The sequence below is a fragment of the Homarus americanus genome, unplaced genomic scaffold (assembly GCF_018991925.1).
Source record: "Homarus americanus isolate GMGI-L3 unplaced genomic scaffold, GMGI_Hamer_2.0 scaffold56009, whole genome shotgun sequence".
NCBI classification, from domain to species: domain Eukaryota; kingdom Metazoa; phylum Arthropoda; class Malacostraca; order Decapoda; family Nephropidae; genus Homarus; species Homarus americanus.
Window position 1 is genome coordinate 5507332 of NW_024739542.1, and position 22559 is coordinate 5529890.

The 22559-nt window shown below is 36.1% G+C and overlaps 1 protein-coding gene across 1 annotated transcript in view; it reads left to right on the plus strand.

The window, feature by feature from the left end:
- LOC121874821 (neuroblastoma-amplified sequence-like) overlaps positions 1–22559 on the plus strand; it is a 157081-nt gene continuing 134522 nt past the window's right edge. The window contains exons 1-15 of the mRNA XM_042379106.1: positions 1–148; positions 1064–1200; positions 4319–4455; positions 5932–6070; positions 6476–6562; positions 7344–7484; positions 9964–10084; positions 14472–14915; positions 15610–15812; positions 17670–17816; positions 18096–18285; positions 20348–20512; positions 20731–20823; positions 21989–22209; positions 22431–22523. Of these exons, the coding sequence (XP_042235040.1) occupies positions 59–148; positions 1064–1200; positions 4319–4455; positions 5932–6070; positions 6476–6562; positions 7344–7484; positions 9964–10084; positions 14472–14915; positions 15610–15812; positions 17670–17816; positions 18096–18285; positions 20348–20512; positions 20731–20823; positions 21989–22209; positions 22431–22523 (2408 nt within the window). The 5' untranslated portion in view covers positions 1–58. The remainder of the gene's footprint in view (positions 149–1063; positions 1201–4318; positions 4456–5931; positions 6071–6475; positions 6563–7343; positions 7485–9963; positions 10085–14471; positions 14916–15609; positions 15813–17669; positions 17817–18095; positions 18286–20347; positions 20513–20730; positions 20824–21988; positions 22210–22430; positions 22524–22559) is intronic.

Below are 22559 nucleotides of genomic sequence, written 5' to 3' on the forward strand. Positions count from 1 at the left end.
CAGCTGATGCTCGGTGGCACTGTGTGTTAGTGGTAGTTAGTGAACCAGGTTGTTCACCATGGTGCCAGCGCAGTATAATGACAACGAGGACAATATTTTGTATGAACTTTTGGTACACGCAGAATGGCCATTAGAACAAGAAGTTATCGTAAGTATTGTTAACACAATATATCTTAAAAAGACTTGACGATCGACCCGTGAAGATGATGGTTGTGTCATACTAGTGTTATATGTACTGAGTAAGATAAATGGTTGAAGGTATTAAGATCCATATTGGCTGATTATAAAAAGGTAAAATTATAGTTTCGGTCATCCCTATGTTTTTCCTGCGGTTTTTGACGTGTTTTGAATTATTTTGATCTTACCTAAATTAACCTAGCACAGAACCCAGGGACTATAACCTAACCTAAATTCCTAAGATTCCCTGGATAACCGAAACGATAATACTGTAATACCTGTAAAAGTAACCTATGCATATGTTAATTTGATCCCTCACCAATGGTTATGTAACGGGACCAACGATAATAACGGGAGTGAGATGTTATTAACACTTGGGAACAGACGTGCGGATTAACCAGCAACTTTACAAATATAAAATAATCTCGGTTTAGGTGGAGAACAGAGGTAGCAGTGGAAATAACTGTAAATTTTTACTTTAGGAGAAGAGTCCCTCGGGTGTTGACCAGTATGTTTGGTGAAGGTGTAGAAGAGGGTGACCACCAGAAGGAATTGTCCAAATTGGTTTAAATTTTTTTCTGCACACTAATATCATGATATTAAACACAAAAATGGAAACGACAATGCATAGAACCTAATAGAACCTGACCTAACATACCCATAGGTTGGGTATGTTAGGTCTAGATTGTCAAATTACCACTTTATTTTAATATTGAACTTGTTTAAGCAGTAAATATAACATTTGTTTCTTGTTAACCCACTGTTTTTCTGTGTTGTCAGGCTTCTGGGGTGTTATTGCTTCAGGATATTAAAGATAAAAGTAATGAATTAGAGAAGTTAAAGTTAGTAGAATGTATGAGCATAATGTTGTATTACATTCTTCCAGGGAGGTGGTGCCATCAGCCTTGGTGGGAACTTCTTTTATCGAACAGTCACACAGACCCCGGGTAACATCTGGGCACTTGCATCATCACTCTGGGCATATGTTAGCTCTGCACCAGCTGTCTCTCCAAGTTTAGCCAAGTGAGTGAGTCATGTTTAGTGCCCTGTGATGGATATATGGTAATGAGAATTTAGGAAGTTGGTTCATTTAGAGCAACTTATGACTGCTTACCATATCATAATGATGGTTTTACTATATGCAGAATTATAACCTTTCTTTAATGTTTTATTTGTATCATTGTACAGTCGTTGCTAGAAATATTAAGTTCAACTCTAGAATATTAAGAGTAGCTGAAAGTAATATATGTACTACAGACTGTACAGGCATTCCCCGGGTTATGTTTGAGTTCTGTTCCTATGGGATGTTCTTAAGTCGAAAATGTACTTAAGTCAAACCATATTCCCTTTGTGCATATCATACTTACAGAACAATGTTTAAAATCCCACTACTGTATATCATAGCCCGAGTTCATATATATATATATATATATATATATATATATATATATATATATATATATATATATATATATATATATATATATATATATATATATATATATATATATATATATATATATATATATATTCACTTAATTTAAGAGAAAAGAAGCAATAAAATTACAAAATACAGTAGTACTGTAAATGAAAGTAAAAAATAAGTCATCAGGTGTAGGTAGTAGGCAGCTATCAAACAGTGAGGTACTACTGCCTGGGAGATATTGGAATCATGATTTGTTGTCTAATGTGCCTGGGTGGGCTAATCCCCATAAAAAAAATAATAAAAAATAAAGTTTAACCTTATGAGACCTCGTTCGTATTGGTGGATGTTCATAAGATGGACGTAGGTAACCCTGAGATCTCCTGTATACAGGCATACCCCGATAACTGACACATAAAGGGACTGGGAAAAGTCGTTGGTTAGTGACTCAATGGTTATCGAAGCAATTAATCCCATAAGAACATAACAAATTCAGGGGGTTAGAGACTGGCCACCCTCTAAAAACTCCCATCTACCCTCCATATATCTCTGTACTGCACATTATCAAGCAAGAAAATAAAGCAGACATATAAAGCAAGCATAATAACCCTTAATAAGCAATGTAAAGCATAAATTGAGTCATTTACCTGTGTTGAGGATGGTATAGAGACAGTTTAGGGTAGCAAGTTCAAGTTTCTACCACTCTTTGCTGGTCCATCACCACTTTTATTACACCTTATTGCATCACATCAAGTTGCCCAATGCAAGAGGAATTATCACTGGGATGTTTAGACATTATTGAGTTATACACTAATCCAGAAATAACAAAAAACATGAAGTCAGAGACACATAGTAAGTGTAAACAAGAGCAGAGATGGCGGGACTGAGTTAGGTAGTGCGCAGAGCCCTCTGGTGGTAAGAATTTGCACCATGCCAGTTTTGCTGATTGTCAGATCTCCAGGGCATCAACGAAATTTGTGGATTCACCTGTACTGTACCAGTATACAGTGTATATATAGTTGAGAAGGGAAGTTTTTTCATTAGTGTAACTGATTTCTATATACAATAAATGAAATTTGAAATTACAGGCATACTGTACAGCATGCCCTTCAAATTCGCGGGGGTTAGGTTCTCAAAATTGCCGCGAATCGCCAAATCCGTGAATAACATTTGCTGACCTAGGGGCAGGGGTACATTTTTACTTGTGTTCAAAGAAATGTATATTCCCTTTATGTGTTTGACCTTAAGACAATTATTTCTTTTACTTGTATTGTATGTGTGCATACACACAGTCTCAACCATTATAAAAATTATCAACAACTTGTAATCAACCAGTGTATGTGTTCACTCCCAGCCAACCTTACCTTTATGCACTGTCACTATACGAGTTGAAAAAAAAAACATAGCACCTCGAAGCTTGGCCCAATAGCCTGGAGGTTACAGTGATGAACTAACCTAGCTACAATGACATGATTAATCACTGTTAAGCACTATTTTATCAGTAAACTCTATTAACAACAGTAAATTGTTGGGTAGTAGGCAGCTTCCAAACAGGGACGTACTACTGCCTGGGAAGATATTGGAAGCATAATGTGTTGTCTAATGGTAGACCCTGCTGCCATATGGCATCACAAAAATTGTGACCAAGTCCCAGGTTGCTGATCTGACTTTCTGCCTCATTTACACACAATTGCAGGGTCTCAATTGTTTCTCTTACTATTGACAACACAACATACATACTGTATTTTGTTTCTCACTTTTTATTTTTTTCATTTTTGCTTTTCTTTATGATTCTTTATTATTATTATTATTATTATTATTATTATTATTATTATTATTATTATTATTATTATTATAATTATTATTATTATTATTATTATTATTATTATTATTATTATTATTATTATTATTATTATTATTATTATTATTATTATTATTATCATTATTATTATCATTATTATTATCATTATTATTATCATCATTATTATCATCATTATTATTATCATTATTATTATTAAATTTTCGCCCCCCCAGGCCCTGATGTGGGTCAGTGACCTGTGCCCGGGTGGGCTAATCCCCGTAAAAAATCCTGTGATATATGGCAGGGAGCGAGGAGAGTTAAAACTGCAGACGACACGCTAACTAGCAGTCACTCCTTTCACCTGCTCCCATTGCTAGGCGTAGCCAGGCATACATATGGGATGAATACACTACCTTCTTTTCACTTGTTTGGGCGCCTTTCCGCGGCTGGATGAAGGTGGTTGAGGGCGTTTGGGAGCCAAATCAAGCACGAGGAGCACATTTGTTATGAGAGCAGAGTAGCACACGCACTAGACAGACAAATGTTTATCCTGGTCTGAGGTGGAGCGAGCGGGGCGCACATGGGCCAGCCTCCCGGGACAAGAGAGACACCTTGCGGGACGCCACAAAATTCGCACGCTTCCTGTACCGGCTGCAAAAATGCCGGCAACTTTAAAACTACTGTACCCGCAGATTCTTGGGTACATCCAGGGTGTCATCCGTGAATAATAGAGGACTACGAAATAATAATCTGCTAATTATCTGGACGTACTGTATATTGAATTTTGATCATTTGGAGAAGTGAACTAACCAAAATAGCCAGATTGCTTTATATACACATAATGTATCCACAATATGTTTGATTATCTTTCTGTATCAAATATGTGGCTCCAAATATTATATTTTGATATTTTACAGGTTAGTTGGAGGACGGTCAGGATGGCAGCTTGGTGTTGGTGCTCAGGGGGCTGTAGTAGCCATAGTGCAGGCTGCCACCTTGGAGATCCGAGCCAAAAAAGATGACTTTGCGTCAGTTGTGGGCAGGAATATTAACCGTAAGATTTGTTGTTTATCAATACCCAGTCATACAATACTGGACAATGTTTTTAGATAGGCAGAGTGAGTGGCATTTTCATTTGGGAATGAAAATTTTGTGATGGTAGTGAGCAATGCAATTTGAAAATCTGCATGAAATTTAAATACAGTGTCTATGATATTTTATGAGATACTACCAAGTGGTTAGGAGTGCAGTGCCTGAGTGGATGCAGAAGTGAAAGTCTAAGAAGATGAAAAGATGCTCTAGAAGTGAGGGGGGGGGGGTATAGCTTTGAGTGGTGTCGGGGAAGGGCTGTGCTGCTGGCATTCTGCAAAGTAAGGGGGTAAATATAATTTTGAGCCTTGTTGTGGAAGAAAGCTTTATAGCAGAACACACATATTACATTAGTAGGAATGATGGCATGAAAGAAATCTAAGGGAGAACGTGTGTGTTTATTAGCACTTGTTTCTGGCCACTCTATTAAGCAGTACTGTGCGAGAAAGTATTGAGAAAATGGAATTTTGCAGTTGCTTGTATGTAGTTAGGGATTCTTTTCCTATGAATTTTTATTTCAGAATAAATCTGTCTTTAAAAGCCAGATTGGGAGAGTGGATGGACCAGTTCGTCAGGTCCTTACGTTTAAATTTTTTGGGGCAAATTGTTATTAGGTTAGTGGTGTTGAGACTTGAAGCTTTTTTAGTACTGTATCTAGATTTGGATGGTGTTTCACTTTGGTCAGTTAGGCTGAATTCACTGGACTTGAGAACTTTGGGACTTTGCACTTTGGATGACAGTTTTATTAACTTTATCCTTCAGAGAAAACCTTGGTAACATTCTGTACAGTATGGTATTTTAGTTAGCAGTGTAACACCTCAGGACTGTGGGGATTGTTTCTTTCTTGCTTACTCTTGAACCAATATTAAATTAATTTAGTAGTATTTCTCCCATTCAGGATGCAAACTGGACATAGCACTGGGAACATAATATTATCTCCTATTTCCTTTCTTGCTGTTTTTACTATAAAGAGTAGCTTGAGTTTTATGTAATGTTATAAATGGTTGATTGATCCTGGGATCGCTACCATTATTTATATTTAAGTTGGGATTGAGTACCTTAGTGTCCCTCTCTTTAGGCTACTGAGGTAGATCAGAGTGTACAGTCAACCAAAGATGCACTGACCCACCCTGGGTCTCGTGCTCACAATTTTATCTGGCAATACTTAGTAAAGTAAGGCTGTACGAGTATGTAATGGTGATTGTGATTGGTGGATCTATTTTCAGTTGTATCACTGTCAGAACAAATATTAAACAAACCAAAGGTAGCCTTTTTATAATAATAAGCTCGGTATGCAGTATACATTACAACAGCATCCAGTGGTCAGTCACTCGCTCGGCTCCTGCCAAGTTGCCAGATATCGCTGTCTGACGAATCATACTGAAAACAGTGACATCGCTTCTTATGCTGATTGTACAGTATATATATTTATTTTCCACAGTATACATAGACCCTTTCCCATCATGGAGGCGCGTGGCTTGGTCCGCTGATTGTTCGATGGTGGGTGTGTCATACAGTTCTGGTGCTGTTGAGATTTTCAACACTTTAGGTACCTCAATCTTCATTATTTACCCTCCAAGGTAAGACATTTATCATCAAGTAACTACAGTATGTATATATGTGTGTGTGTGTGTGTGTGTGTGTGTGTGTGTGTGTCAGTAAACTGGATTATTTACTGGTATTGTACTGTATGAGAAACTTTGGCTGAACATGTAAATGGAAGCAGCTGAGTACATAATGATTGTGAATTATGAACAAGCAAATGACACATGGAACAAAATGAGTAAAGATGACTTGAGTGTGGTGATGGTTGACAATAGTGTGATGAGTGTAGTGAAGGGTGATGGGTGACGTGAGTACAGTGCAGTTTTGGATGATATATATACAGTTATGTTATTTCCTGGAGTTTATCATTACTGAGTTATTTTACGAGACACTGGGTAATGCATATCAATAGGGAACATTAACGTTTGTGTTAACTTCAGGTACAGAGAAGGTGCGCCACAGGTGGATGCCAGTAATGCTCTCGCTACTCTTGTCTTCTCAGATATTAGGACTCAAAAAATTAAGTGGTAAGTATTAGTTACCGTACATATATATGAGTGAATCATTGCAGCCCTTGAACATGGTCTTTAAGACATTAAATACTGGAAAGCAAACTTCAACTGCAGTTACTACTATGATGTATAGGGTTGAGATCCTTTTGTGAGAAGCTTTGGTGATGACAAGGAGGTCATTTTCAGGGTTCTGTTTGGCTGCCACATCATAGAGCATAAATATACCGTATATCCAGTATGATGGTCACAAAGTCTTTATTTAAATTACTTTATTTTCTAGAAATACATAGAGTAAACAAATGAAAATAAAATTTAGTGATACAAAAATGTTTTTTGCAGTTTTTGTCCACACTGTACTACAAAATATAGGGCCATTAAACAGCACAGTGTATGAGGACATTATTATGATTACTATTCCTAAACATATTTGTGAGTGACGTGGTTCTAGTAATGGTGCTAAGTGTCCATCCATCTATCAGAATAGAAATACTGAAGTATCCACACAGTAACTAAAGTTCTGTTTATGCTTTGTAACCAAACCATCAAACAGGAGTTCTGTATATTATCCAAAGTTAACAAATTCTGCCAGTTTTGGTCTTTGTTAGGGATGATGAATGAGACCATTAATGTCTCTAGTTTATTATAGTACTATAGTAGGTTTCTTAATCATTTTCCTTTACTGGTGAGAATGAAGTAAGGTTGATAGAAATAAACAAATGATTTAAAGGATTGATTATAAAGTTTTGAAGATAATACTAGAGATGTGTGGAGTTACAACATGTCTTCTTGCACACAGGGCAGCTGAACTGATTTTGGTGGATTATAAAGGGGGTGCTCGTAGCTATTTTGTCTCCCCAACTGAGGGTTACCAGGAGAGTCATACCTTCTCCTTCAGCAAGATGTACCCCAGCGGGATCACTGCAGCCACCACACATGGGTACGATACAGTAATTCATTAAATGCTCTGATTCTTTTTTTTCTTCATTTTAATTTATTAGATTTTTTCTATGTTACAGCTGGATCCAAGAACAAACACAGACTCACCTTTTATTGCTGTCACCCATTCACCTTAACTGCTACAAAATTCCCGCAGACCACTTGATGTTATCCTTTTCTCTTGTACCGAGACACCTCAGCTACACTTACTTAGATACCATAAAGAACTGTTCCCATCATTTTCATTCCCCCCCCCCTGTGTCAATCATCTACACATACCTACCTCATCTCAGTCACTTCTGTAATCTTTTAGCAATTCCCTTAAATTTAATCTTAGTGTTCTACCCTTTCTTATATAATTCAATTTCTTTCACCTGGAACCTTTCTTTCACTATTTATGTTGTCTCTACACTGATCCTTGTAATTTTTTCTTTATATCCTCACCGCTGAAGACATACAGTATATGAATTTCTACCTTTTTGAACTTACCTTTCCCTACTCTCAATCATGTCTTTATCAAATTTTCTCCATTTCCATTCACTCCTAAAACTCCATATTACCACATATCTCCTTCACCAACTCCTTGTGTAAGTTGCACATCACTGTCACAAACTTCAACAGACTGACACTTATCAGTGCAGTTCTTCACATCTTTTCAGAGCCTCTCTTACCACCCCTCCCCCATGATCTAAGTAGTTAACTAATGTTGTAAGTGAAGTACTGTACTGAAAGTCATAATTTTATTTTTAAATATCAAACCTTTAGTGTAAATAATATTATTTTTCAGCTCAAAATATTCTTGAACAAAAATGCTTTGGGTTGTTTGTTATATTTGCAAACCGTATGTCTGGTTAAAATTATCTTGGGTGCTTTCTCCCGGCATCAAAGTTCAGTAGTATAGATCTTTTGTGAGGAAAAATAACTACCAATCTCTTGTGTCTTCCAGGAAACAAAGTGACCCATTGTGCACTCTTATCATTCAGAGCAATTCCATTCTTAGGAAGTAGATTCTTAAGAGGGAGGGTAAAGTATAGCTTTCCCTGCTGTTATGAGGCTTTCATAATGACATAGGCAGAATGATATATGATTTGAATTAACCCTTAGGTGGTTCAGCTATATATAGTGTCATCACCCTCCATGGTGATACACAATTTTTTTATTTATTTTATTTTTGTGTGTGTGGGGAGGGGGATGGCTAAATGGTCTCTAATTACCCCCAGAACATACACCCAAAAATTTACTTACAGTATGTTTAAATGCTCCAGCTGGTGATGTGACTGTCTGGTGTTAGCCTGGTGGTGCCGTGTGCAGAGATATCCCCTCCCGCCCACTTCACACTCGCTCACTTCCCACCCCCTTTTAAGCCACTTACACTTAGTTTTTCCCTATTTTATGTTCTTATTCCTTATTTATTCTATGGGTCTACATTATAAAGTTAAAAAAGCTTAAACATAACTTATATATAATGTGGCAAAGATATGGTAACATTGCTTGTCAGGTGACTTAGCTGTCAAATGTCATGCTCTCACTATTCTCCACAAAGTGTTTTTTTAGTTAATTTATTTCTATACTTAGGCTACACTTAGACACTATTCGAACTAGCAATACTTCACTACATGTTTCAAAAGTGCTCTTCACTGTGATACACCTTGAAACATGGTACGACACAGAGTGGTACGTCGCACATCTGACACATGAAAGATGTTTCCTTGCACAAACATGGCATATTTTGTTGGGCGTCGCTCTGTTGCTGTATAAAGGATAAAGTCCGGGAAGTGAGCATTCTGGCATTGTTGTGTTGCTGGGAGCGGATGGACTGTAGGCTCATGTGGCTGGTAGTGGACAGCCAGAAGTTGTTTCATGACGTGGATGGCATAATGACTTACTGGAGTTTTTTCTTTCCCGTCACTTGTTGGTATAGCTTGTGTGCATTTAGTACTGACATGTCCAGGAGATGGGAATATATTTTCTTATACTATACTATTTCATTGTATTCCTGGCACATTCTACACAGAGATCATCGCATCTGACTCATTTACACATCTCATGCTTATATGATAAGAAAACACACATTCAGGTTTCATCCTATATTGTTTTGTTACCTTGTCTAAGTTATGGTTTTGTACAATGCATGGTGAGTTGACAGTAGACATCAGATGAACACCCTTCGTATCATGGCATAACACTGTGATAGATAGTAGGCAGCTATCAAACAGGGAGGTACTACCACCTGGAAAGATACTGGAAGCATAATGTGTTGACTAATGGTAAACCCTGTTGCCATATGGTTAAGATGGCATAATATTGAAGCCCAAAGGTGCAGGACGTGTACAAGTATTCACATCCATGACCAACAATGCCACTCATACACAGAACAAGCATACTCATCCATGACCACCAAGGGGTTAATAATGCAGGAGGAAGATGAAGAATCTGCCTTACTTGACTACAGATAATTGTTATATTGTTCTGTTGTACAGGAACTTGGTGATAGTTGCTGGGTTATGTGAATATATGGAAGATAACAACCTGAAGAATAATGGTCTTGGTCACGGCATTACTATCTGGCGCATGGTGAACGACTACCCATTCTACATACAGGTAAACTTTGTCAGAACTTTTGTGAATAATTTCTCATTTTGTAGATGCTCAAATATTTTTCATAATTTCCCTATTTCTGTACTAAGTTAGTTATTCCTTTTCTTTCTTCTTATTTCCCCTTCTAGGTGGTGTCAGTATTGTATTACACACTGCTCATTGCCCATTTCATAATCTTTCTTCCTGTGGGCTGCCTCTCTATGTTGTCTTAATTTAAAAGTGGCAAAAATTTTTGTTTATTTTTTTTTTTTATACAGTATTATTAAAAAAATTACTTGATGTAAATACAGTACTGGTTGACAATCCTTTATCCGAAATCCTTGGGGCCAGAGGCATTTCGGTTTTCGTAATTTTTCGGTTTTCAGAATGGTTAGGGTTTTTTTTTTTTTTATGTGTACCGTATATCACGGCCTATAAGGCGGCGGGGTGCATAAGACGCCCCCCCCAAATTTCCATTTAAAAAGTAGCTTTTGAGCTCTATTTGCTGTATAAGACCAGTACCCCAAATGTGACACTTACCCACTGACTCAGTAGTCCTTTACCAACCATCCTTGATTTTTTAAAATAAGGCCAATTCACTTCAAGTAATGTCATCAAATTATACCCGCTGGTGTAGTGTAAACACTAGTGACGTCACTGAAGCGTGGTGGGAGTGTTCCCTCGTCTCGGTGGTGTGACTATTTATACAACATGTGGTTCAACAGCAACCACCGTATTCTAATTGTGGTGTTTCATTAGGATTTGAGTGAAAAAGGTTACCAGTATGTACTTACTACATACATTTATTACACAAATATATATATATATATATATATATATATATATATATATATATATATATATATATATATATATATATATATATATATATATATATATATATATATATATATATATATATACTGAATATACTATGTACAAAAAATGAATGTTCAATGAATTATTTATGGTGCATTAGGGTACTGGTCACTTCTGATGGGCTATAAATAGCTTGTTATCTCCCCTCCATCTCACCCTGAGCCAGATGGAAGGGTCTTGGTAAATAACATGTTTGCTTATTTTCCATTTACTTTAAATAGATTTACCGAATTATTTGTTTTATTTATTTATTTATAATATACTGTAATATATTAAACACACTGTAATTATTTTCTTTAATTTATAAACTGTTTTGCGACAAAGGAATGTTCTCCAGTAGTGTTTCATTAGGATTTGAGTGAAAAAATATTACGTACTTACACAATTGTTCCTCTTACTTTGACAACACAACATACATACAGTATATTATTTCTCAGTTTTGATCTTTTTTTAATTTTTGTATTTATTTATAGTTAGTTACTTAAAATAAGGCCAATTCACTTCAAGTAATGGCATCAAATATTACCAGCTGGTGTAGTGTAAACACTAGTGACGTCACTTGAGCGTCTGTAATTAACCATCGATAGTTTCAAGAATTAATGCACTCATTTACTGAATATTCTTTGTAAAACAATAAAATTTAAATCAATTACTTATAGGAGATAAATATTATTATGAGTAAATATACCGATACCGGTATGCATTACTGACCACCTCCACGGCTCCTCACTGGCAAATGGGGGGGGGGGCGTGGGGAGGGGTGTGTGATGATAGCTGTGTTTATTATAGGGGTATAAATCTCTTTTACGGTATGTTAGACAGGTTTATAATACATTTTTATTATTTTAATATACCGGTAATCTTAATTTGAATCCAGCTTGCCAAACGTAAGTTTCAGTATAAAATAATTAGTGGTAAGACCTTGTGAGTGGCTTACGATGTTTTCATCACCACTCTTGACACACTAAACCACAATATTTAAGAGGTAAGAATTTTAAACTTGGTGGTTTAGACGACCCCCTAACTTTGGGCAGATTTTTTTAATGTTCAAATTTCGTCTTATAGGCCGTGATATACGGTATTAGCCCACCGGGGCATAGATCACTGACCCATATTGGAGCCTGGGGGGCGAAAATGTAATAAAAATTATAATAATAATAATAATAATAATTCATAGGTCTAGGTCGTGTTTTTCACTTTTGATCTTTTTTTCATTCTTGTATTTCTTTACTGTATTATTATTTTATTATTACAGTAGTACCCCGCCTAACGCGGTTTCACTAAACGCGTTTTTTCGTATACGCGGTGCCTCGCCAGAGCTGAACTTTCACTTAACACGGATTTTTTCCACATATACGCGGTGAGTGTCCGGCTCGAGACGCTATTTTTAGATTTGCCCCACCCGCCACCCTGCCTGACTGCCTGTTTTAGCTCTTAAAATTCATACAAATTACCCGGCCAGAATATAATTTACATTGCTGGAATTCTTATAATTTGGTGATCATTTTGAATATAAACATCATATATTTTGCATTAGACATACAAATTTTAGATAAAATGTTTTCTCTGAGTAAATATGTTATCTTTTGTGCAAAATATATGACATTTATATTCAAAATATTCCTGGTCTTACAAGGAATCCAGCAATGTCAATTATATTATCCTAACTTTAATCTGAGGTATTATTTAATACAAAATGTTAAAATTTATTTTTTTCACCCACTCTTTCTCTTGAAGGGAGGATGGTGGGGGGTGGGGGGGAGGGTTGGGACTGACCGCGCGGTTGGAAGAGGGGGGAGGCAAGGTGGGGTACTTTGATTGACAGATAGTGTCGTGAAGAATATTTTTTTTTTATTAACTGAAGATATTTGTTTTAGCTCATAAAATTCATACAAATTACCCGGCCAGAATATAATTTACATTGCTGGAATTCTTATAATTTGGTGATCATTTTGAATATAAACATCATATATTTTGCATTAGACATACAAATTTTAGATAAAATGTTTTCTCTAGTAAATATGTTATCTTTTGTGCAAAATATATGACATTTATATTCAAAATATTCCTGGTCTTACAAGGAATCCAGCAATGTCAATTGTATTATCCTAACTTTAGTTTGAGGTATTATTTATTAAAATTTAGTGGTTTTCCCCCAAAAATTTCTCAGAGAGGGAAGAGCCAGCAGTGTAGTGTGAGAAGAGGGGGAGGGAGTTGAGTCCATTATTTGAATGGACATTAACTTGGCGACTGTATTTCTCTATTTCTCTTAAGTATTAATTGTGTGCATGTACCATCATAAAATTAAGATGTTATTTTTACTACAACATAGTTATGTGTCTTCAAAAAGTGGAGTTTGGGGGTCGGGCTGGTTTCTATTGGAATTAATCCCATATGTTCTGTTGTTCACTTAAAGCGGATTTCACTTAACGCGGGACCCTCTGGGTTCTATTGACCGCGTTAAGTGGGGTACAACTGTACAGTATTATTGTTATTATTATTATTAATTTTATTATATTTATTATTTTATTATTTTATTATTTATTATTTATTATTTATTATTATATTTATTATTTATTATTTTATTATATTTTATTATTATTATTGTTATCATTATTATTTTATTTTGGTGTATTTTTATTAAAATTTTTATTTACTATGAATAATTATTATTATTATAATTATTATTACTATTACTATTACTATTACTATTACTATTACTATTACATTTTCGCCCCCCAGGCCCAGATGTGGGTCAGTGATCTATGCCTGGGTGGGCTAATCCCTGTTAAAAAAGAAAAAAAGGAAAAAAATCCCCCCAAAAAAAAACAACTTTCGGTTTTCAGAGCTTTTCGGGTGGAATTTCGGATAAAGGGTTATCAACCTGTACTGTATTTAAACTTGTGCCCATGCTCATTTTATTTGATTCAATCTGTAGATATATGGTACATTTAAAATACCAGTTTCTTCCCAAATTTATCATTTCTCTATCAACACTATATTTGTTAGGCTATTTTGTTTGTTTTACTCAATCCATGGAAACTGAGTGGATTGAGTTTGAAATTCTAAAATGGCTGACCCATCTGATGGGTGAGCTTTGCACACACACACTGTTGTTGTGATATCAGACTTAATTAGTCTCCAACATTAAGTGGTAAATCTTACTTATAACACCCTTTTTTAAGGGCTTACATTGCAGTGAGGAGACATGACTAATCAATCGGTTATTTGCAGTTGCTAATATTAATGGTTTACCTGGGATTCTTTTATGTAGATATAGTAGCTAGGTAGTACTGTACGTACACAAGTCTTGGGGTCGGACATAAAATAGGATATCAAGATCAGTCCTTTATATCAGACAAGTTTGCACTGATACAGTTGTGTGACCAGTTTGTATTTTTATATTTTTTTATGTTGCATTGTTGTTGTTCCCCAATCTTCCTAAATTATTTATACTGTGTTATATAATTGTTTGTAAACTGAAATATGAAAAAGAAGGATAATTTACTGAAGTATCTATACCTGTTTGTAGGTTCCAACAATTGATGAAGACGAGTACCAACCCCCCAGCATTGGGGTATGGAATCGTTTAACTGGAAGTCGTTCGACTACTCTTCATGACTATATCTTCCAACTGTGTGTGTCTCCGACTGGCCGACAACTGTCTACATTATACACGTCGGGCAGTCTCTCCATCTGGGAACTTCCATCCTTACGGAAAAAGAAATTCTGGCAGTTGTCTTTGCAGCCACATTTTGATGCAATAAGCCCCTCTTCATCTGAGTACATCCCTTGTCAGAAGCAGAGGCTCATTCAGTATACAGGACCTTTAAGGAATCACCTGGCAGATGTTAGTTGGTGGTCGGATGCAGCAGTCATCCTGGCAAGATATTCCGGGGCAGTGACTGTCAGTTCGGTCAACTCTCTGAGAAACTTACTTGGGGAATCACCAGAGTTTCTTGAGGGTGTACCACAGGTGGGTGGCAAAAGGTTTTTAAAATGGTATTTATACTACATACAGTACTTTTATAAGCAGATCCATAGACTTTTATACCTCCCTATATAATTTAGTAGAAGGGATACTGGATTTGCTTCTCTGGGATTTTTGTCTCATGCTTGTTAAATTATGAATAAAAAAATTTGGTAACATAAAATTTTTAGATGTATAGATTTAATTGCTTGGGACTATAAGAAGTGGTAGATCATGTTAACATCTGAAAAATAATTATGATTTAACCCTTAAGCTCCGGGTTAGGGTGCTGTTGGCAGTCCCCCCCCCCTCCCCTGCGAGGATAAAGGGGATAAATCAAGAAAAAATCAACCTTTCCAAAAATTATGATAATAAAAAAAATTGGCAGGAAAAGGCGGACGTTCTGGAACGTTACCCGGGGCTTAAGGGTTAAACAACATTTCATGGTTATTATTTTGAAATGCTTTGACACTAGAACAGTGAAAGTTAGCTTTAGGGATAGTAGCCATCATCAGTGAACCTCTCAAGTTCCTTGTGTTCCTTTTTTGGCCGGTTAAAGATTAAATAGTATGTAAAGTGGTTAGAAAAGAATCATACCCTTTGTTGTTTTAATCCAAGGAAAATAATAATAAAGAGATGAAAGATGACAAGTACTATTCTGTGTTGTATAATTTATTGTTTTTATTTTATATCCTTGCAGATAAGTGAGGCATATGACCGAGGATTTTTAGGGTTGGAGGTAGAGAGTCGCATAAATACCAAGCGATTATTAACTTCCTCAAATGAAGGTTCTGATGAGGAAGAGGAGTACCTGGAGTCTGATGGAGAGGAAGAGTTGTCTTTCATTCAGAGGTCCAGTCGGCTGGCTAAAAGTGCTCTCTATTGGGTCACCGATGCTGAGCGGTAAATAAACTTAAAGTATTTAACTGCATGGGATGATATATTTTGAAGAAATTAAATGGTTTTAAAGTAGGAACGATGATACCGGTACATTATCTGACTTAATACATCAACTTAAAAAATGCTATAGACAAAACATGGTGCACATGTAGACAAGGGAATGCCTGGTAGTACAGCTGCAATAACACCAGGATTCACTTAGCTGTCAGCCTCAAGTGGTAGAACTCTGCCTCCCAGACCCCACTTCTAAGAGGCCAGGGCTTCAAATACTGTAATTGATCAAATTAGTGCCAGTGGCCAGCAACTGATGGATAACCATGGTTACAAGACATTATTGAGCTGATGGATAAAAACAAACCTTTTTCTTCCAACTTGGTTATAAGTAGTATTTCTCACAGCAGAACTTGACACAGGAGATTTTCTGGACAGAGAGAAAGTTCACCATGTTCTTTCTTCCAAGACTTTCTATTCAAGATATGAATATATTTTAGTGTGCAGAAATAGTTAGTGTGGGTGTGATTGCTAGTTACAATTTGATATTTTTTCAACTGTAGTTTAGAGAGAATCACTATTTTAGCCATGGCCTGAGGTAAACCTTTTGTTTATGAAATATCTATGTATTTTCTTAAACTTAGTACAGCTGTTTACAAAAGATTGAACACCCTTTTTATAGGAAAGTAAAAGGTAATCTAGCGAAAAAGAAACAATTTATAGGCAAACATTTAGAAAGAAATGTATATGTAGCTTGTTTTGTGCTTCATTCATGCTTGATAAAATATTTGAAGTCATCTCACAAACATAAAAATGCAGATGTCATGTTAGAGGATGATTAAAGTTGTGTTAGGTAAGAGTTGGAGAGTAGTGCAGTGAGAGGTGTTGTGTTGTGTTGTGTGTCTTGGTGTAGAGTGAGTGGTGTGAGTGTTGTGTGTCTTGGTGGTGTGAGTGTTGTGTGTGTCATGGTGGTGTAGAGTGAGTGTTGTGTGTCTTGGTGGTGTGAGTGTTTGTGTGTCTGGTGGTGGTGAGTGTTGTGTGTCTTGGTGGTGTAGAGTGAGTGTTGTGTGTCTTGGTGGTGTAGAGTGAGTGTTGTGTGTCATGGTGGTGTAGCGTGAGTGTTGTGTGTCTTGGTGGTGTAGCGTGAGTGTTGTGTGTCTTGGTGGTGCACAACAAAGTAATGGCCACAGTGTATCACATAAAGGCCAGTTTTATTAGGCATAACTGAGTAGACTTTTTGATTTTGTGCATTCTACATTTTCTATTTACCTTTTTTTATTGTGCATCATTTATCTTGTTTAAAAATCCTGAAAGACCTTGTAATTGGCTATTTATTTAGCAGTTGTTATAGAGTAATAGTTGTAGTAGTACATATGAAAAACTGATTAATGTAAGAAATATTCAATAGAAGGAATTAATGGCTTGAGTCATTAAATTTTGATTTTTTTTTCAAAGTTGTTGTTCCCAAATTAATGTAAAAAAAATTGTGTGAAATTTTCAGGTATGATTTCCTTGTTACCCGGAGTTTGTTGTCATATAAGGGATTAGTGATATGAATAAGTTGTGGATTTAAGTGTTTTATTTTAAATTTGTTGCCATATTTTAAAATAGTCATTTAATTGTTTTAAAAACTTCAGAGATGAAAGCCATTACTTGTATTACATAAATTTTGTACATAAAGAGATTAGCAGCATGTATAATTTTTGGAATGCCAGATATTTTTTTCCCAATTCATAATAATTTTATAATTAAGGCAAATTTAAAAGAAAATAGATACTGATGAGTAATCTCAAAATACCGCCATCATTGATGGTAATTATTATTAAATTTTGCTGTAGTAAATGTTTGATTTTTTTAACCCCTAACTAGATTTCGACCTCCGAGCAAGAGACCAAAAATTGTGCAGAGAACTTTTCGTTTGTTGTGTCTCAAGAGCACCACCCCTGAGGAACTCTTTGCTCGCAAAATTGAAAATGAAGAATATGGGGAAGCATTGGCACTTGCTCGCAGCTACAAGTGGGTTTAACTTATATTTTTAGTTAATAGTTTTTATATCATCTCTCTGTGCATGGTTAACCCTTATTTGGCAGCTATTATCATTGAACATTAGCTGTAGGGACAGCACCCATCATCAGTGGAAGTTAGTTGTAAGGATGGCAACCATCAACATTGGATGTTAGCTGTAGGGATGGCAGCCATTGTCAATGGAAGTTAGGTATAGGGATGCTAATGTGCTTTGGGAGAGGATTTCTCTTAATTGTAAGTTAAGAACCCTCGTGCCCCCATTTCCTCCAGCCTTGACTGTGATCGAGTGTATCAGCAACAATGGCGCAGAAGTTCAGTCACGGTCGCCTCCATCCAGGATTATCTTGCTAAGATTCGCAAACGGTCTTGGGTACTTGCTGAGTGTGTGAGTCGCGTCCCAGAGAATATTGATGCTGCGAGGGAGCTTCTTATGTATGGACTGCGAGGGACAGATCTTGAGGTAACATGCTTTAACAATAAATTTCATAATTTCATCTTATACCAGAGCTTTGCCTGATAAAAAACAATTCCTGTATGTTTTATGAATCTGTAATATTTTTCGAGTTGTCTATGAAATTTCTTTTCTTCTTTATCTGTTTTGACTTTTAATGTTGAAATGTTTGTGCAGGGTATTCATGTTTACTGAGAATACCATCATTTGCCTCGAGTCAATAAATAAATCTGAGCACCGTCCTCATATCTGAGGGCTGGAGACCACAGTCCTCCACTCAAAACATTTATTGGTTGTTTTTACCAATCCTCCAAGATTTTGTATCTTTCTGGATACCCAGTTTTTAATATCATATATCCATCCTACTCTTTGCTTTCACAGGGTTTCCTACCCTCAACTTTGCCCATTAATATTTCTTATTATCCCCTCATCCCTAATTATATGACCAAAGTATTTAATTTTTCATTTTCTGTAAATTTCAAGCATTTCTCTTGAAATTCTTGCTAATCTTAGTATTTTTCATTTGTTTTCTGTTTTTGTAGTTTATTCTTAGCATTTGCCCATAACATGACATTTTAAATGCCTCCAATCTCTTTCTATGTCTGCTGAAAGTGTCCATGCATCTGACCCATACAGCAGTCCTTGCCATATAAAGCCTTTCAACAGCCCTTTTCTCAAACTGAAGTTAATATTCCCTTTCATTTGGCCTTTTAGATTATTAAAAGCTGTTTTTTAAGTGAATATTGGGAGAACATCAACCAACCACCAAACAAATACTGTATGGCACCCATGCCGTGACTGATGCCGGTCCCTTACCAGGGCTGCCGTATATCCAACTGCGTTTTACAACGATTGCTTTGATTGGTTATCCTCCCTGTGTTGTGACTGGCTACGAGACCATGACGTCATAAAAAACTTTTTCTTTGTTAAATGTGATATACATACTGTATTGTATAGGATAATTTAAGGTAATTTGAAATCAAGAATATAATAAAGGTTATCAGTAACAATTCATTTCACTTTTACTGTCATCAGGTGTATATATAGTTTGATATATTGCACAATTCTTTAAACAATTTCAAAATCATGTGGAGCAGTATTATATCGAATAAAAGAAATAAAAGAGTTCTAAAACTTATAATAATAGTTTGCCATAATGGTACCATTTGACCCCCAAAATGGACTAACTAACAATTTTGGTATTTTTCCGACTCTGGTACAGTGACATTACAGTCTACCAACTACGTCATCAACTTAAATTTTTGTACTGTCCTTTACACATCTGGCTGTTATCACAGCTGACCCAGGCGCTGAGCGACTTCGTACCGAATTTGTAAAATTGTTGTACATTTATCATTTTAATACATCAGTACTCTATGTAAAAAAAAAATTTCAACGACGCTATAATGAAACGACGTTGACTGAGATGACGGTAATGGGGAAGTTGGTGTGTCTCCTTCATTAGCTAATGCTTATTTTTTCCAATGCAGTATCTATATACATATATTGTGCTTTACCTTATAAAAAGTATTCTCAAAACTCTCAAACCAAATATAGCTTTTCTAGTTCCTAATACATTTTAAAATCCATTTTGCCCTCCAGATAATTAACTGTCTATTCTAAACTTTATGATACATATACAGTATTGATGTTTAAAAAAAACTTACAGGCATGACTTATTAAGCTAATTGTTCTAAACTGGGTGCACTCTGAGGCTCCTGGATTTTTAGGTAATATAGGTATATAGACTTACATATTTTAGTCAGACATTTTATCTCATTCTTGCCCATTTGTTTTATAAATTCTGCTGGAAGCTGATCAACCTCATAAGCTATCAATTTTCATTTTGCTCACAGCTGCCTCAACTTCTGTTTCCAGAATTGGCAGTTCGATCTTTATTTCCTTTTTGTTTCTTACCTTTACTCTATCTTTATCATTGTACATGTTCAGCCCGTCTCTCTTTTACTTTTGCTTCAAACAGGATCTTATTGTCTTTGCCTTTGATAGTCCCACCTCATTGTGCCACTATACAATTACTAATAACCTGTACTGTACTCTCATATTTCTCCAGGCAATTGTTGCTATTGGTAATGAAACTGACAATGGCGAGTTTATTGTGTGTGACTCTGATGTGGCTTATGATGATGGCTTGGACATAGACCCTAGTGAGTATGAGGTGAGGGCTCAGGAGAGAGCAGCCAAAGAACTCAAGAGGAGACATGAGTGTCTTATGCAGGTGAGTTTGTCTTTGTTTTCTCAACTCGGAACAATATATTTATTTATTACTCATTATGTAGTCTTAAAAAAGATTTCTTCCAACTGCTGGGTTCAAAGTTAGTATTATACAGATTTTACTGTATGTGGTACAGTATCATTAAGAATTCCAAATTAATGAGACTTAGATCATGGTGAGCTTAGTGAAGAACAGAAAAGTGTTACATAATTATTCTTCAGATTGACTTCAAGAATCTGACATCAGAGCAGAAAACTGTGATACGTGCTCGGCAGAAACTACTTACATATCTGGATCGTTTAGCTACTTATGAGGTGAGTTTTATTTGGCTATGCATTTTTGTTTTTCAATTTTGCAAGTTTTATCTGTTCAGGAAGCAGTTTGTGGCAGAGTGGGAGGGGGGAGTGAGCGCCATTGTCTGTATCACTGTCCTCACCACTGGCCGCCTTAACAAACTCGACATGATGTGGGTCTGTTTCCTCTCCATTACTGTCTTTGTCATATACAGTGACCCCTCGTTTAACGAACGCCTCGGTTAACGAACTGCCTTCCATAAGGATCTTCAATTCTGTTAACGAACAAAAATTTGGTTAACGAATTTCTTTACGAACCGACCTCAACATGTTTTCGCTTGCACTGGCCGGGCAACCAGCTTTAGTATCAGTCCGCCAATACATTAATCGGTTCTAGGGCTTAAATTCCTTACTATTTTAGTAAATATCAATAATTTTAAAAGTTTTATATTAAATTTTTTAGTCATTTTAACAATTATTGAACATAATTGAAGGTAAAGTGACTAGTTTAATGCGCGGCATCCAGCCTCTTAACACAGCAAACAGGCGTTAGTCTCTCTCTGTTTTCACTGGAGGTAACATCTTGCTTGAGACTCTCTTCAACTAAATGCTTTTTTTTCTGTGTTTCCAAGCAAATTATTGGTCATTTTGAAATATATTTTACATATTGACAATATATAATGCAGTGCAGTGTTGATTTAAAGAAAATAATCTTGAATTACACCAAGAGAGCTAAAGTTTTATGGGTGAAATGGCGCCATGGGGTGACTTCTCTTCCACCCCAATGCCTTTTCTTCTTCCTTCTCCTCCACCCTCATTCTAAATCCCATCATCATCATCATCATCATCCAGGAGCCTTCTACATACATACCTCAAAGTAAGTGAACTTTTCTACCATTTTTGTTGAATTTAGGAAATTTTCGGTGAGCTGGAATCAATTACCCAAAAACCCATTGAAACAATGGTTTCGGTTAACGAACTTTTCGGTTAACGAATGACCTTCTGGAACGGATTGAGTTCAAAATGACACTATAGGTATATCCAATTTTAGCATATTATATCAAATATTGTTCCCTTAATTAATAAAAAATATTATATCGAAACGACGCTGTTTGGCATGACATAAATCATCAAAGCCTGTAATGCCTGTATGATAGTGTTCTATGCATTGTTTTTTCCCCTTCAGGTACTTCTTGGTGGTGCTCATGTTGCCCCAGAACACTATGATGCGAGCTTCTTTGATAAGTTCCGCAGCCAGTCAGCCATCTCTGCTACCATAGAATTTGCCCGAAACTATGACTGGCGAGGTGTTGATGCCATGTTTACCTACCACGGTGATGAGACTTTACCTCATCGTCTGGCTGTCTTATCAAGTTTTCCACCCACCATGGGGCCTTTTGAGTACAGGTACATTATACAAATTAATATATTTTTTTCACTCACATAGTTTGTCTTGGTTACTGTTGGTGTTTGCTGTCATGTTTCTTTATGATGATATTTGTTCAGATTTTCCTTTTATTTTAAGTTTCAGACATTTAAAGTTTTGTATTAGTATGTAATTTGCTTGACAATACAGTACAGTATTAGTTATATGAAGATGAAGTCGATGTTGATATTTCTCTGTTTAGGTTATTATTGCCTGAGTGTGAAGAAGAAGAGGTGTTCTTTTGGGAACAAGAACAGCTGCGGGATGAAGACTGGTGTGAGGATCCTGTGTGCTGGTATGGCCCGCAAAGCTTCAATGTTCCTATTTAATA